The 15543-nt window shown below is 51.5% G+C and overlaps 6 protein-coding genes across 6 annotated transcripts; 4 read left to right on the plus strand and 2 right to left on the minus strand.

Moving 5' to 3' along the window:
• Positions 1 to 25: 25 nt before the first annotated feature.
• COCVIDRAFT_101591 (hypothetical protein) lies at positions 26 to 4517 on the plus strand (the record flags this gene model as incomplete). The annotated part of the gene is made up of 9 exons (XM_014700217.1): positions 26 to 67; positions 135 to 660; positions 713 to 1305; positions 1353 to 1483; positions 1530 to 1546; positions 1596 to 2256; positions 2694 to 3216; positions 3266 to 4395; positions 4430 to 4517. 9 exons carry the CDS (start codon positions 26 to 28, stop codon positions 4515 to 4517), a joined length of 3711 nt encoding a protein of 1236 aa, XP_014555703.1.
• Positions 4518 to 4942: 425 nt separating this feature from the next.
• COCVIDRAFT_101768 (hypothetical protein) lies at positions 4943 to 5759 on the plus strand (the record flags this gene model as incomplete). The annotated part of the gene is made up of 2 exons (XM_014700218.1): positions 4943 to 5506; positions 5571 to 5759. The coding sequence occupies 2 exons, from the start codon at positions 4943 to 4945 to the stop codon at positions 5757 to 5759; spliced, it is 753 nt and encodes a 250-aa protein (XP_014555704.1).
• Positions 5760 to 8255: 2496 nt separating this feature from the next.
• On the minus strand, positions 8256 to 10156 carry COCVIDRAFT_27445 (hypothetical protein; the record flags this gene model as incomplete). The annotated part of the gene is made up of 4 exons (XM_014700219.1): positions 8256 to 8522; positions 8577 to 9700; positions 9754 to 9811; positions 9878 to 10156. The coding sequence occupies 4 exons, from the start codon at positions 10154 to 10156 to the stop codon at positions 8256 to 8258; spliced, it is 1728 nt and encodes a 575-aa protein (XP_014555705.1).
• Positions 10157 to 11530: 1374 nt separating this feature from the next.
• On the plus strand, positions 11531 to 11800 carry COCVIDRAFT_101701 (hypothetical protein; the record flags this gene model as incomplete). Its single annotated transcript, XM_014700220.1, has 1 exon — positions 11531 to 11800. One exon carries the CDS (start codon positions 11531 to 11533, stop codon positions 11798 to 11800), a length of 270 nt encoding a protein of 89 aa, XP_014555706.1.
• A 1219-nt stretch (positions 11801 to 13019) lies between these two features.
• Positions 13020 to 13250, minus strand: COCVIDRAFT_69213 (hypothetical protein; the record flags this gene model as incomplete). Its single annotated transcript, XM_014700221.1, has 1 exon — positions 13020 to 13250. A coding segment is annotated over one exon (231 nt), but the record flags the coding sequence as incomplete, so codon positions are not given.
• Positions 13251 to 14776: 1526 nt separating this feature from the next.
• COCVIDRAFT_38581 (hypothetical protein) lies at positions 14777 to 15342 on the plus strand (the record flags this gene model as incomplete). Its single annotated transcript, XM_014700222.1, has 2 exons — positions 14777 to 15013; positions 15070 to 15342. The coding sequence occupies 2 exons, from the start codon at positions 14777 to 14779 to the stop codon at positions 15340 to 15342; spliced, it is 510 nt and encodes a 169-aa protein (XP_014555708.1).
• Positions 15343 to 15543: the final 201 nt, after the last annotated feature.

Below are 15543 nucleotides of genomic sequence, written 5' to 3' on the forward strand. Positions count from 1 at the left end.
TCACTCACCCTCCGTCTTGGTCAGGATGCCGGCGCAAACAGAGAAAAGCCAGCTCAAGCGAGGTCGCGTATGTCCCCATTGCTCCAGATGATGCATTGGCCACGGGCGCATTGCTAACACTGCAATCGCGACAGCTGTCTCAAGGCGAGCAAGTCGAGCCCAAGAGGACCCGCCACTCGCGCCTTTCGCCTCCTGCAAACGCTAGTCGTCTGAAGCAAGGCCCTCTGCCTTCGCCCGTCACCAACAAGGAATCCACTGGTGACCCTTCGCAGGATCGCAAGGAAGGCACCCAGAGCCCCCCTTCTGCCCGTGGTCCCAGCCAGGCTGCACGCGGTGGCCTTTCGTCGCCGCCGCCCTCGGATACCCAGCCCTTTTCGCAATTCGTCTACCCGCCCGAAAACCGGACATATGCAGTCGAGGATGAGGAGGGCGAAGAGGTGTGGGGTTATCTGGTGCCCATGGACGGCAGTGCTGACGATGTAATGGTTTTGCGCCGGAGACAGGCCTGTCCAGTTCCCAGCACAATCGTCGGACAGACTAATGGCAAGGAGCACGTGAGCAAGGGCGAGTACAAGGGCCAGGAAGAGCATTATGAGAAAGACAAGCAAGAGCGTGGTGTTCCCGCGGGCGGATATCTCATAGGCCGTCACCGAGAGTGCGGTAAGTCTAGCCATGGTGCAATGCGTAGCAAGCTTCCTCTGACATGCCCAAGACAAGGTGCTAAACTCACCAACCGTTTCCAACCGTCACTGCCTATTGTTCACAGAGAAAAAGGGGGGCGACGTCGTTGCGGTACTCGAGGACTTGTCGGGCAATGGAACCTTTGTCAACGACACGTTTGTCGGGCGGAACAAGCGACGCGAACTGCATGAGGGTGACGAAATTGCCATCCTCGACGAAGCCCGCTACATCTTCAGATACCCGCTCAAGCGCAACACGCACCGATTCCGACAGCAGTACACCATACAGGAGCAACTGGGCAAGGGCCATTTTGCATCCGTCTACCTTTGCGCGGAAAAGTCGACAGGCATACGGCATGCAGTCAAGAAGTTTGAGAAGCGTAGCGGTCCGGGAGAAAAGTCAAAAGTGGAGGGCTTGCAGCAGGAGATTGCCGTGCTCATGAGCGTTAGCCACCCAGCGCTTCTTTGTCTCAAGGACACATTTGATGAAGACGATGGAGTCTACCTTGTTCTTGAGCTGGCGACAGAGGGCGAATTATTCAACTGGATCGTGATGAAGCAAAAGTTGACCGAGGACGAGGCTCGCAAGGTCTTTGTGCAATTGTTTCAGGCGGTTAAGTACCTGGTAAGCCATGGCACTCTCGCACCTTATCCTATTCTGACACACTCTAGCATGAACGCAACATTGTACATCGAGACATCAAGCCTGAGAATATCCTGCTCACCGACAAGGAGCTATCGGTCAAACTGGCTGACTTTGGTCTTGCCAAAATCATTGGTGAAGAGTCGTTCACGACTACGCTGTAAGTTGACTCAAGTCGTATCCGAGTTGGTCGCTAACGCAGGCAGGTGTGGTACTCCATCATGTATGTTGCTCTGGGTTGCCTACCATCAGGCTGATGCTAACAATGACAGATGTTGCGCCTGAAATTCTAGAAAACTCAAATCATCGCCGGTACACACGTGCTGTCGACGTATGGTCATTGGGAGTCGTCTTGTACATATGCCTATGCGGTTTCCCTCCCTTCTCAGACGAGCTATACAGCGCCGACAACCCGTACACATTGTCTCAGCAGATCAAGATGGGTCGGTTTGACTATCCATCGCCATACTGGGACTCTGTAGGCGACCCAGCACTAGATCTCATCGACCGCATGCTCACCGTCGACGTGGAGCAACGCATCACCGTCGACGAGTGTTTGGAGCATCCATGGATTACGCAGGGCAAGATCAATGTTAACGACAGTACTGACGGCCTGACGGGCGCAATTTCAAAACTAGACTTTTCAAAGCGTAAGCTACGACGGGAGCGCACCATGCTGAGCAGCATCAACGATGTCAAGGTAACGCGCGTCATTCAAGGCCCCGAAGGGCAGGATGCGGTCAAGGTATACGAGAAGAATGGGGTAGAGAGCAACGGCAAAACGGCCAAGGGCAAGCAACATGCAGTTGCGGAGGAACAGCCGGCTGCGCAGCGGCACCCTGAAGAGTTTGTAGAAATGGGCGGCAAGGGCGACCAGACTCTGTACTCTGAAGAAGACGACGGATCTCGCTATCCAACGGACCAGAGCCTTCTGTCTGGCGAGAGCAAAGAGGCCGAGGCGTAGCAATAGATGGATGGTGCTTTCTGATTCGCAGAGTGTTGGGCGTACCTGGGCGTTATGGATGGGCACAGGCACAAGAGTCGAGACGGGCATGTACAACAGTGGGACCGACATGGTCCAAGCATAGCGTAACAGATACATGGCAGAAACTCTCCAGAGTCTTTCTCGTGAGGATGATATGTGGTAAGGAGTGTAAGTAGTGAGGTGATGTGGATGCAGGGCGGGCCAATGACACGACGCTGGCCTGTCAATGGTGCCATGTTGTCGCTGCCGGCCCGCTACGCTCCAGAAGCCGGTCCCTGCCAAGAAGGCAAGGTCCACTACGTCCACTAACAGACCGCTCTGTACGACAGAGGCAGTCGGCCGTGCGATTGGGCCGACGTGCCCCTGCGCCATCCCCAGTGTCTAGGAAATTTATTGAGCCCGCCCCCGTCGACATTGTCTCTTCACCCACCCTTTGCTTCTCTCGTTGCTTCTTGCTGTGCACAATGGGTGTCTTTGCCACCATTGCCGGCCCGCTCGGCGACTTCACTTCAAACTCGTCCACGCCCGTCGTTGTCGCTGCCGGCTTTGCCTCCTTTATCCTCCTCGCCATTGTCCTCAATGTCCTCAAGCAGTTCCTATTCAAGAACCCCAATGAGCCGCCTCTCGTCTTCCACTGGGTGCCCATTATCGGCAACACCGTCTGGTATGGCATGGATCCGTATTCCTTCTTCTTCGCCAACTACAAGAAGTATGGCCCCGTCTTCACCTTTATCCTCCTTGGTCGCAAGATGACGGTCTGCCTCGACACTACTGGCAACAACTTTATCCTCAACGGAAAGATCAAGGACGTCAATGCCGAGGAGATCTACTCTCCCCTCACGACCCCCGTGTTCGGCAAGGATGTCGTCTATGACTGTCCCAACTCGAAGCTCATGGAGCAAAAGAAGGTGCGTCGCGTCTTGCCCCCGTTTCCTACGACCTACTTACACCAGATAGTTTGTCAAGTTTGGCCTGACGCAAGAGGCTCTCCGTTCCTACGTAACCCTCATCACACAAGAATGCGAAGACTTCTTCAAGCGCCACAAGGCTTTCAAGGGACAAAAGGGCACTTTCAACGTTCCCAAGGTCATGGCTGAACTCACCATCTACACCGCCTCTCGATCGCTCCAGGGCGAGGAAATCCGCCGCTCGTTCGACTCCAAGTTTGCCGAACTGTACCACGACCTCGACATGGGCTTCTCGCCCATCAACTTTATGCTTTCCTGGGCCCCGCTCCCTCATAACCGTGCCCGTGACAATGCACGCGAGACCATGATTCAACTTTACTCTGAGCTGGTTCGCAAGCGGAGATCAGGCAACGTCAAGAAGGATTCTCACGACATGATTTGGCATCTGATGGACTGCAAGTACAAGGACGGCACACAGGTTCCTGAACACGAGATTGCTGGAATCATGATTGCTCTACTCATGGCTGGTCAACACTCATCCTCTTCGACCATTTCCTGGATCCTGCTCCGCTTGGCACAGAATCCCGAGATTGTAGAGGAGCTTCTTGCAAAGCAAAAGGCGGCCATGGGTGAGGATCTGCCTACTCTGACGTATGAGGATCTCGACAAGCTGCCTCTCCACGCCCAAGTGGTCAAGGAAACCCTTCGTCTTCACGCTCCGATCCATTCGATTATGCGCAAAGTCAAGCAGCCTCTTGTCGCCGATGGAACAAACTACGTTATCCCTACTTCCCATCATCTCATGTCTTCGCCTGGCTTCTCTGCTCAACTCGACACTCACTTTGTCAACCCCTCTGTCTGGGACCCACACCGATGGGACGCCGAGCAGGACAGCCAAAACGCTGATGAGGATGACGACGACGAGAAGATTGATTATGGCTGGGGTGTTGTGTCCAAGGGCACTAAATCGCCATATCTCCCCTTCGGCGCCGGAAGGCATCGCTGTATCGGCGAGCAGTTTGCCTACCTCCAGCTCCAGACTATTCTTGTTGCGTTTGTCCGTGAGTTCAAGATTAGGAACATTGGAGGTAGCAAGGATATCATCGGAACTGATTACTCGAGTTTGTTCTCGCGCCCTCTTGCTCCTGCCGTTGTTGAGTGGGAGAGGAGGCATGGTCAGTTGTAACTAACTCTTCTTCAACTTGGGGTGTAGGGAAAACAAGGTGAGCCGTACAGGAATGGGGCGGTGTAATGACATGAATGTCTTGTTTTTCTCCATTTGGCTGTTCGACGAGGTGTAGTAATCGCGGACATGTGCACATTTAGACGTTTCAAAGACATACTGTCTAGACTTTAGTATATCATAATAGCAGTTTAATGAAGGATGAAGAAATTAGAAGAACAACATGTAGTCATGGTCGAGAATGAATAAATGGCCGGTGTTGCTTTTCACTGAATGCAATAGGGAAGACAATGTGTCAGCGAGGTCTGGTGGCATGAAAATGACGTCTGGGCCGTTCGCACCAGACGAAACTCCGTAAGTCTGTCTGTAGACAAGAGAGATTGTTGGTGTACGTCTACGCAACAAAAAAGGTCGGGTGTCTTATTATGTTGACAGGCAGTGCGGCACTTCCCCACAACCGCCAAGACCGTGCCTGTGCAACATCATCGGAAAGTTCGCGGTGCACACTTGACCCACCTCTCAACATCCACACTCGCAACCAACATGCTCACACGGAGTGCACTGTGCCCAGCAAGGGCCTTTGCCAATCGCTTCCCTCCCGCGATACTCGCCCCCTCGTCACTGGGCGCAACCGCTTCCTTTTCGACATGCACACGACCAAGCCCGCTTCTGCAACAGCGCAATCGCCCCGCGACGACAGCGACGGCGACAGCAAAAACGACGCCGTGCACCCAATTCCCCCGCAGCAAATGGCCGGCACGCTATGCGTCGACGACACCAGCACAATCCATGGCCAACAATTCCCCAGGTAGCACACAACCCCAACTCACATGGGACGCCTTCTTCGCGCTGCGCCGGACGCGCCGCAGAATTGGCCAGGCCTGCTCCGGCATTGGTGCTGTGGGTGTCACGTACTTTGGGCTCACGACAATGATCAACAATGGCTATGATGCAACGCTCTCGGCGCAGCTCGGCGGCTTCGACCCCTTCATGCTCATGGGCCTCAGCACCTTGGGCATGATGGGCGTGGGGTGGCTCATTGGTCCCATCTTTGGCAACCAAGTTTTCAATCTGGCGTACAGGGGAGTGATTACCGAGTTCACACGGGTATGTCTGCAACAATCTCAGCAGCACAAAAAAAACAGGGATATTACTAATACTCGCTTTATAGAAAGATTCGGCCTTTTTCAACCGGATCAAACGCCACCGTGTCGATCCTACCGCATCGTCGCTGGCCAATCCTCCCCCGGATTACTATGGCGAGAAGATTGGCAGTGTGGCTGGGTATAGGCGGTGGCTGAAGGACCAGCGCGCCTTCAATCTCAAAACGGGCAGGTACAAGGGCGCCAAGACGTTGTAGTGGCATATGCGTTTTGCATTGCACGAGCACCAGCATGTCTTGTAGTAGGGTAGCCGGCATGACGTAGGAATCATGATGATAAAAGATGGGGAATGTACATTGAGATCAAAGAGAGCAACTGGACTCGACGCAACTCACCAAAAATCATATATCGATGGATTGGTATGAGAAGTATATGGCCTGACTCTTCACTCTCGTTTCCTCTAGTATACATATTGCAGTTTGTTCGCTGCTGGTCTCTCAGCTCACATGTATTAAATTCTAGTGACAGACATGTAACTCCTTGTACTTTTATGGCCTTGTCGACGTTCAAAACATACCATTATTCCGCTAAACCAAGTTTCAAATTTGCCGTTTTTGCATCTCTCAAACTTGTTCCCTTTTCTTCAAAAAAGATGAAATATCAGTGTACATGCATCTTGAGACCTTGCCTCGCCCCCATCGTGCAAAGCAGAACCGTGCTATCGTCAAGTTGTCCCTGCAACTAGTACATATGTTACTATTGTAAAGGGGAAAACAAGGTCATTGCATTTTACTCTCATCGCCTTCGTCTTTTGTAACCTTGAGCCTATGCTTTTTTTTCTTAATATGCTCAGAATCAGGACATCTTGTTCCTGTGTGAGAGAATCTGCCACTCTCTACTTTGACTAGGGGAGGTTCTTCACTTTCTAGAGAATAATATTTAAGCATAAAACGAGATAGCTATGAAAATACATGAGTTAGTTGCACTCTGGTGCTCGAAATAGACATCTTACATTCAAGGTAAATGCAATGCACTCAGCCATAAAACCAAATACGCATGCAACCTTTTCACGTGACTTGCGCAGCTTCCAGTACGTTCTTCCATCACTCTGGCTTATGATTTGAATCTTCATATGTCAAGCCCAAGCATACTGCAGGAAGTTTCAAGATTCTAACATAACAATCCATGGATCCAGACGTGCGCTTATTCCGTACGTCATGTGCTAAGGGACGTTGAAGACGTAACCCATACAAATGACAACCACTGGACAAGCGTTTCCGCTAAGCTCTATTCACTAAGAATATACCCATGGATACATTCCAAGATATAAAAGCCCAAAACAGAATCGAGCTGTGTGATATTAACTCGACTTGCAAAGAAGCTTAACCCAAAAACATACGACAACGGGTATTCACCAGTGATCAATTACCTAACTACTAACCTGCCGGTAAACTACTCAGTTATGAGGAACGGAAGTGTTTCCCTGATCTTATGTGAAGGAAAAGATGGATCAATAGAACATATTCCAATCTACAAGGAAGCGAGAGTCAAGATGTACCGAAAGTCAAGACAAGCAGAGGCTCATGTCGTCTGTTATACACAAATGCGATGAGTGCAATTGTGACTACAAAGCTTGGTCTTGTATACCAGTGAAAAAAAAGAACTCCAGTCTACTTTGTGCCCATCTACGACGTTTTGCGGTTCTGTGACGTTCTAAGAAGGTCGCACTAGCACATTCCTTCACTATTAGTCAAAATCTAATTCTAACGCAAAAAAAGAATTCACCCTTTGGCTACCCAACTTTCACCTAGAACCAAGTTTTTTTTAAAAAAAATAAAGCAATGAAGAACTAAGGTTCTGATACAAACCCGTACCGAAATAATCACACTCAACTTTCCTCAAATCTGCAAGAGAGAGAGAGAAAAAAGCAAGAAGTCACATGACGTCAAAAACCGCAATTCGCTGTACGCTAACATTTTGCTTCTCTTTCTTTCTTTCTTCAACTCTACATAGATACGAAGCTTTGCTTTTGTCCCGCACGTACACAAGACAATTAATCTTTGGATTCCTGTTGCCAAACTAAAGCAACCCCTCCCCCCCCAAACACCGGCAGATTAGAGCAGAACCAACACCGGACGCCGTCGGAACCCATGTCTTGGTAGTCGCTTTAAAGTTAGAGTAGCGCAAGTTATTAGATAAAAAAACACACAGACGCGCCGACAACCCGGAAAGAGGGCGGGGGGGGGAGGAGTTGCATGTGGGCTTTGCTGCTTTGAGTAAGGTTTTGCACAGGGGGCGGCGCGGAGGGGGAGACAAGGAAGAGGAAGGTGAGAAAGCGGGTCGGAAGCGGGGGAAAGCGGAGAGTTTAAAAAGGGCTTCGATTACGCGATGGAAATGTGGGATTTGGGAAATGCGGTATTTGTGGGTATACGTGTATGGGCCCGCGTGGATTTGGGGAAGAAGGGGGGATTGTTCATCAAGTTGATTGTCACAAATATAGAAGTCATTCGGGGACAAAAACAAAAACAAAAGGTCACGGCAGCCAATGGAGTTGAGAAAACAAGGGGTATATAGGACATTTTAAGACATTACCTTTCGTCAAGAAAGGCAATCATTACATGTGCGGATATCTATGATATACGACATCATAAAAATATTACATAAACGAAAGCAGGCTCGCGGTATCGAGCTGTCTGAAGGGTATCAAAGAACTCGGACCAAGCACTCTCTGCGTTGTACGCGCCAACGACCGCTTAAAAGATGCGGTGCATGAAACGCTTCCACGCGGGCCAAGTGGCAATCTCGGCACGCTCCCTGTTGATCAAGTCCCAGTCAAGCTCACGACGGCCAGTGTCGACATCCATCTGAGCAGTGCGGAGCCAACCCTCACGCTTCCAGAAGTAACCGGCAACCCAGAAGGCGCCGACGACAAAGATGGCAAGGTAAGCCTCGAAAAATTCGCTCGCGGTACCAGTCTTCTTACCGGCAGGCAGGTTGAGGGGAGAGACAGCAGTGTAGAACTAGTTTCAATATTAGTATTTTGCTTATCAAGAAAGTTTCGAGCTTTATCTTACCTGAGCAGCCAAAACCATGATGATGATGCCGATACCGATCCAAGAGCCGATGACACCACCAGCAGCCTTGAAGGGGATCTCGTCGAGAGTGTGTCCGTGGTATGCCCAGGCCTTGCGGAAACGAATGTGGGCCAAGCAGATGGAGCCCCAGGTGAATAGAGCAGCAAGACCGGAAAGGGCGACGAACCAGTTGAAGATGGTGGCACCGGTAGAAGCCAAGTTCATGTAGGCAAGCGGGCCCCACATCATGACGAAGCCGACAGAATAGAGAGGACGTCCAGCGCGGTCAATGTAGGTGAAGATCTTGGGGGCGTAGCCCTGGTCGGCAAGAGCGGTAAGAGTACGAGATCCACCGTAGACACCAGACACACCGATGGAAATGACTGAGACGAGAATGATGACGTTCATGAAACTGTCAAACCCCACGAGTCCGGCGTTCTTGCCAGCAATGACAAAGGGCGAGGCATTGACATCGGAGGAGCCACCCATCAGACGCTCATCTTCGTGCTGTACGAGAAGACCGACAAAGGTGAGACCGAGAATGTAGAAGAGGGTGATACGCCAGAAGACTTGGCGAATAGCACCAGGCAGCGACTTGAGAGGGTTCTTGGTCTCGGCAGCAGCCAGACCGACCAACTCAGTACCGGAGAAGGAGAAGGCAGCGGTGACGAAGACACTGCAGAATCCCTTGAAGCCGTACTTGCTGAACGCGCCGGGGTCGTACCAGGTACGAGCACCCCAGTATTCGCTGTACATGCCGCTGCTAGGGCCGCCACCCAAAACGAGGACGAGGGCAATAATCATGAAGACAACTGTAGCGCCAAGCTTGAGGCATGACGACCAGAACTCTTCCTCGGCATATCCCAGAGTACCGAAGACATTGATCATAATGATGAAGACCCAGAAGATGGTGATGAAGACGGCGACATTTATGCCTTGGGCGCCTTCCCAGTATTGCACAGTAAGACCAGCGACAAGCAATTCGAGCGGTAGAACAATGGCCCATTGGAAGACGTAGTTCCAGCCCATGGCGAAACCCCAGGAAGGATCAATGAAGCGAGTCGAGTAAGTGTAGAAACCACCAGAAACTGGGTACATGACAGCGAGTTCACCAAGAGCATAAACTGGAAAGGCCATGTTAGGTTTGTTGGATTAGGCGCAAGCAGAGCTCACTTACCAACGTTGAAGATCATGACTCCCATGATGGAGAAGTCAATGAGGAGCGAAGCAGGACCCTAGAAAGAGAGAATGTGTGAGTGACGATCAGAGAGAAAGAGACATTTGGTGGTGAGCCAACTTACACCTCTGCTGAGAGCACCACCTGAACCGACGAAGAAACCAGCACCAATGGAACCACCAATGGCAATCATGTGGAGATGGCGAGTCTTCATGGACTTGTCGAGCTCGATGATGGGGCCGGCCTGGGGACGGCGCTGGAAGGACTTGAGGTTGAGACCGTTACGGGTCATGAAGTCCTCCTGGTCACGCCATTCGGCCTGGCCATCCTCACGCGCCGACTCAACGGTAGGCTGAGGGACGCTCGCCTTCTCATCCGAGTGCAAGGCCTTTTCGTGATCCATGATGGGCGAAAGAGGGACAACTCTAGTCGAGAAGTCAAGTTGGTTGAAGGAAAGACGAGATGGAGGGCTCGAGCAGACCCTGGGAGCGGCGGTCTTTTAATATGCAAGAGCTGGATCAGCGGGAGGGGGGGAAGGGAGCAGTAGTAGACATCTATCCCGTGCTTGTGGGTGATGGGCTCTCGGAACAAACGACCAGGACCCTCGTCTGGGTGGACACAGGCTCGCCGTGCACGAGCCGACAGCTTGGCATCCCTCCATGACAGTGGCAGGCAAGGCATCCTACTGATAGGCTGGCGCGGCACATGGTTGGCTGGGCTCACACGAGCAGAAGAAGCGTTCGGCGTAGCGGGCTGGTCTAGCAGGGACAGTGTGTTGGCACCCCGCGGCGGCTCTTGGGATTAGCTTGGGACCTCCCCACAAGAGCAAAGCGGCCGGTGGCGTCTAGGCTTCGGGGGGGCCATTTGGTCAGACGCGGTTGCTGGGCGGAGATTGGGCCCAAAGCGGACTGATAACGAGGCCGAGTGAATGCATGCAACAGTCTTCTAGCACGCTTTCTAGAATGCTGATTGCATTGCTGGGACGGCGGGCCCGGCCCAGGCTGGCCGCGCTTTGCATCGGACCCGACGCCGCATTCCTTGACAGCTGCCTGTCCCGGGCGAGGGGCGAGAGAGGCGCAAGGCGGGTGTGTTATCTGCAGGCTGCGCTTATGCGTCGGTGTGTAGGTGTAGTGTACATGGCTAACCACAATGGCCAGCGCTCGTATAGGCCGTCGAGGTCGTCTGGAGAAGCGTCTCACGTGGCTCCACCTCCATGTGCACCTGCCTCTTGAGGCCTAGCGCCTTGGCGTCCGCTGTCTCCGCCCTCGGTTAGCCCGAGATGCTCACCTCTCCGGCTGTCAACGCCTGTATCGGTGGCGCTGGCGAAGCGCCCTCGCTCGACACATGCCAATCCATTCACCCATCACGCACGCTGCTGCTGCTTGCGTTATTACATACTTACGGCGCGGGGTGGCACGGCATCCGCCTCCTCTCCATCGTGTGCACACCTTGCGTTACATACCCGACCCGCCCCTTTCGCTCGTTTCACCTGCCCCAATACCAGCCGCCCCTCCTCTCCCACACGACCACGGCCACCAGCACCACCAACCGGGTTGCTGACACCGTTATCGCTGTGTGGGGAACGACACACTCCCAATCTCTGCTTAAATAGGCGCACCGCCGCACTCGTGTCTTGGAATTCTGGATGCTAAATGAATCGTCCCACCCTATCCTGATTCACTGTTGCTGATGACACCCAACTTCCGCCGCACCGCCAATCACGTCTTTTTCCCTCACGCACTTCCCCAACCGCTCTAGCGCACCCTCTCCGTCAAAGATGCTGCATGTCTTGGTCTTCTTGGTGTCTTGGTGTCTTGGGATTCTTCCTGTCCCGCCAAACCACAATCAGCATTGCACTCCTACTACCAGGAATCCGGCCGCCTGGCCACCGTATAGACGCGCAGCTGCACTCCAGGGTCCACCGACTTCCGTTATCACACCGTGTCAAATTGGAATTGCAAACGCTCGCTTGTCGCCCTCTAGTGCTGCTCCACTGATAACCAGCTGTCTGAGCGTCGCATGTTGGGGTGCCTCGATCCGCGTCTAGGGCCCACACTGTCCACTTTTCTCCAGTGTCTGTCAACCTCATCCCTCGTCATATCCTCCCGCCAGTGACGCTGCTCGCACAGCATTCGCCAGTCAACGTTGGGAGTGCGGACTATCGGATCAGCTCAAGCTTTTAGCACGCTTAGCATGCCCAATCCATTACCACTGCAACACGACAATTCCATTGCTTGGCGCATCCGCCCATATTCTGCCCGCATAAACCTGCCGTTGCATAAACCACCGGAGAGCCGCCGGTTGCACCGAGTACATGGCTCCTAACCCTCTTTGTGCCGAGAGTACCGCCTTGACATTATCCGCCACAATACGAACTCACAAACATTGATCAACATGTTTGCGCGACACCAATTTAAACACCACCGTTGCGCAATCTACCAGCTGACGCCAGACAGATGATTGGTTCTGTAGGCCACCCTACGACGTCACTAACTTCGCCAGACTCCCTCTCGCCAATCACAGTAAGATTACGCTTATAATCTTTTTTTTTCCAATGCCGGACTCAACTACTCTTGCCACAATGCGCCACCTTGTCCATGGCCATGTCAGCGGCTTTCTCTAGTGTTACGCCATTGTGTACACGGTAAGGCTATGGTTGACACCGCACCAATTTACACCCACTCACGTCAGTGCATATTACAACCACAAAAATATCCAAGCGATGTATACGAATATTCCAAGTACTCACTTGGTGTACGTACATAAATATGCAAGATTCTAGAAGAATTCCCGCTGCAGTCCTTCAGGGAAGTACCTGGCGGCGGCATTTGTCGTTCCTCTTGAGTAAGCTCATGCATACCACGGCCGAACCCGGAATCGACATCGGGCCATTCAATGACTAGCCATGCAGCTACGGCAGCGGCATCAACAGTTTACGAAGCTTGAGTAGCTTGAGAGGCCTTCTGCCAGGAAATCTCTTCTCTTGATTTTCCTGCTTTTCTTATCTTCCTCGTCTTGTCATCAAACAAGCTTGTACATAGTAGCCCCTTGATCTTGCAGCAAGCAATACTGCCGTCACACCGTTTGCGCGGTTCTTTCTCTCGCGCCAGTCGCTCCAGCATATCTATTTCCTGCTGTTTTTTCAAGAACAAGAACTGGTAGAATTCCAGTCTCATCACTTCCCGCATCCGAGCTACACTAACCACACTGCCTTTTCTTTCTAATGCGTCTGCGACAACACCGGACAGTGAGGTATCTATCTTGTCACCCGGGCAAGGCGGTGGTATGCGGGGAAACAAAAAGCTCGGCGATGGCATAGGAGATGGCGGTAACGGGAAGGTTTGCCGTGTGGTAGATGATGTTGGTGACAATGCTTGATCAAAAACTGAAAGCGGAGATGCTGGGATCAGAGGCGATGGTTTACGGAAGATCCCGTTCGTGTTGATGTTGGGCACAAGAAATGGGTTTACTGGCGAATGTGGCCATGTAACATCCATATCTATGAACGGAGACGGCGTACCTGGATCACAGTAAGAGAGGGTAGGAGACATGACTGGCTGCTGGTTGGTGCGTCGCATTTTCTGGCGTGAAGACAAAAGGCGCGCAACATACCCGTCAAGTTGGAAGTAGGTGTAGGTATGTTTATTGAAGCCGGTCGCGGCCGAACTGAACCCATTTCGCTGCTTCCAAGTCTCCAAGAGATTTTATCTCTAGCAAGGTGATTGACCTATTGATATATAGTCATTGCACGAAACCACTCGCCATCCACCAAAGACAACGCTACACAGTGTTCAAGATATGATGCATCCGAGCGTGCACGCACAGTATACCCTAGAACTCAGACCACAAGGAATCCCCGACTTGGTTGCACGGATATCTACCCATTTACCCCACACCCAAGACACGGGTTAAGACATTCGCATTCGCACAGTCAACGGATTCAACCCCTTTCCCCCGGAAGTACGCAAACCAGGTGTTTTTTTGTTTGAGAGTGGTAGTGAAAAATTATGTTCTTGTTTGCACCAAGAAGATCCATTCCTCTGTTCCACTATTGCTCATGTAGCCATACATTGGTACCACCTTGATCCATACCCAACTCCTCGGTTCCAGTGCATTTCATCCTTCATTCATACACTCAAGGAGAACTCTTCTAGTGCATTTGTCATCGTTTTCTTGGTCATCAGATACCACGCCGCATTTCTGGGGTGCGCTAAAGAGCGCATTACATTCCGGCCAAATTCTGCCGTGTTGCTCACGCCTCACGCTTACAGGTTATCTAGGCAAACTTTAGCCGCTCACACGTCCAGTCATACATGCGAAGGAGCTTAGTTTTACGTTATGAAGTATATTTTGGTTGTCTATGCTGAAGTCTCATACAAAACAACAAATTATTGTTGCAGCTTGGTTGTCCACTCCTTGTAATCCTTTATACAGCGAGTTACGTTAATCCACGGCTACATCGATTTGCATGTATTTTTAGCCAGCTGCCTAAACTACAACAAGCCCCCGTGCAAGTGAAGCCGCCCCCAAACTTGCCAATAACTATACACTCAAGGCATCCTGCAGGCAGAAGTCTGTTTCGGTTGTCCAATCCGCGTAACAGGTCTAGTGCATCCAAAGCAGAGGCCTCGATTCCATGTACGCGATATCTTCTACGACTGTGCACTAACAATTCTTCATCTCTCACGGTCTTGGCTAGGCGTACCACAAAAGACCAAATCTCATGAACTCGCCTTGGTTGATAGGCTGGCTGCCTAAACCGCCAAGTACAACACCCTGCTTCGTTGTACTCTACTGGAGTATCACGCATAGTTCCAACCAACACAGGCTAACATATCTTGGGGATGTTTAGATGAATCATCTTTGGGGTCCATATTGATGGAAACTCGTACAGGTCATGTATATAAAAGCAGTTATGTATCCCGCAATTGGATATTCCAAATCATCATCTTTTGACCATCTCAAACACTTTGATAGCCATATCCCGCAGTCATAGCATCGTTTTGGTGGTAAAACTTTCATCATGAAGATTGCAACTCTCTCCATCTTTGCCGCAGGAATTGCATCCACGGGTGTGATGGCAGCACCTGCTCCTATCGAAGTCCCTGGTACCTCTCCGAATCTTGCCAAACGAGGTCTCTGGTTCAGAGACGAGTGTTTCCCTGAGACTGGCGGCAACACAATTGGCGGGAGCACGCTTTGGATGCTGCGTAACACTTGGAACAATCGATTTGGTGGCGACTTTGGCGGCAGCCTTGGGGTAACGTTTATCGTTAACCTCTATGGGGAAAAATTGAATCTAACACGGTCTGTCAGGTGTACGAATACAAGGGCGTGTGTTGTTGGGGACAGTGCCTGTTCGTGTCTTCCGAAGGGCAGGGTAGGAGGTGGTCTGGTGATGCGTGGGGTAATGCTCTATCAAGACTTCAGGGCGTAGTTGGAAACGGTAAACGAGGTCTCTGTGGGGCCCGGATTGATAATGACGCCTATCTGGTCCTGATGACTGTGCAGCACGATGCGGTAACTCTAGGAGGCCCGACTGCTGGCCAGGTGTTTGGAGACACTTGTGGAGGTAACCCTCCTTGGTAGATACTGGGTCTAGTAGTTGATGCATGGAAGAAATCAACCAAGACAAGATGATCGTACTAGTGGCGAAGTACATATTGATTGGTAGACAAGAGCTATGTCTAGGAGTTATATTCGATTTTCTCTACAATCCCTTTTCTGTGCCTGTGCCTCATATGTCAGACTGTAAAAGACCACACGTGCCACAATTCCTCAGAAGCACTA

This window comes from Bipolaris victoriae (assembly GCF_000527765.1).
Source record: "Bipolaris victoriae FI3 unplaced genomic scaffold scaffold_52, whole genome shotgun sequence".
Classification (NCBI taxonomy): Eukaryota; Fungi; Ascomycota; class Dothideomycetes; order Pleosporales; family Pleosporaceae; genus Bipolaris; species Bipolaris victoriae.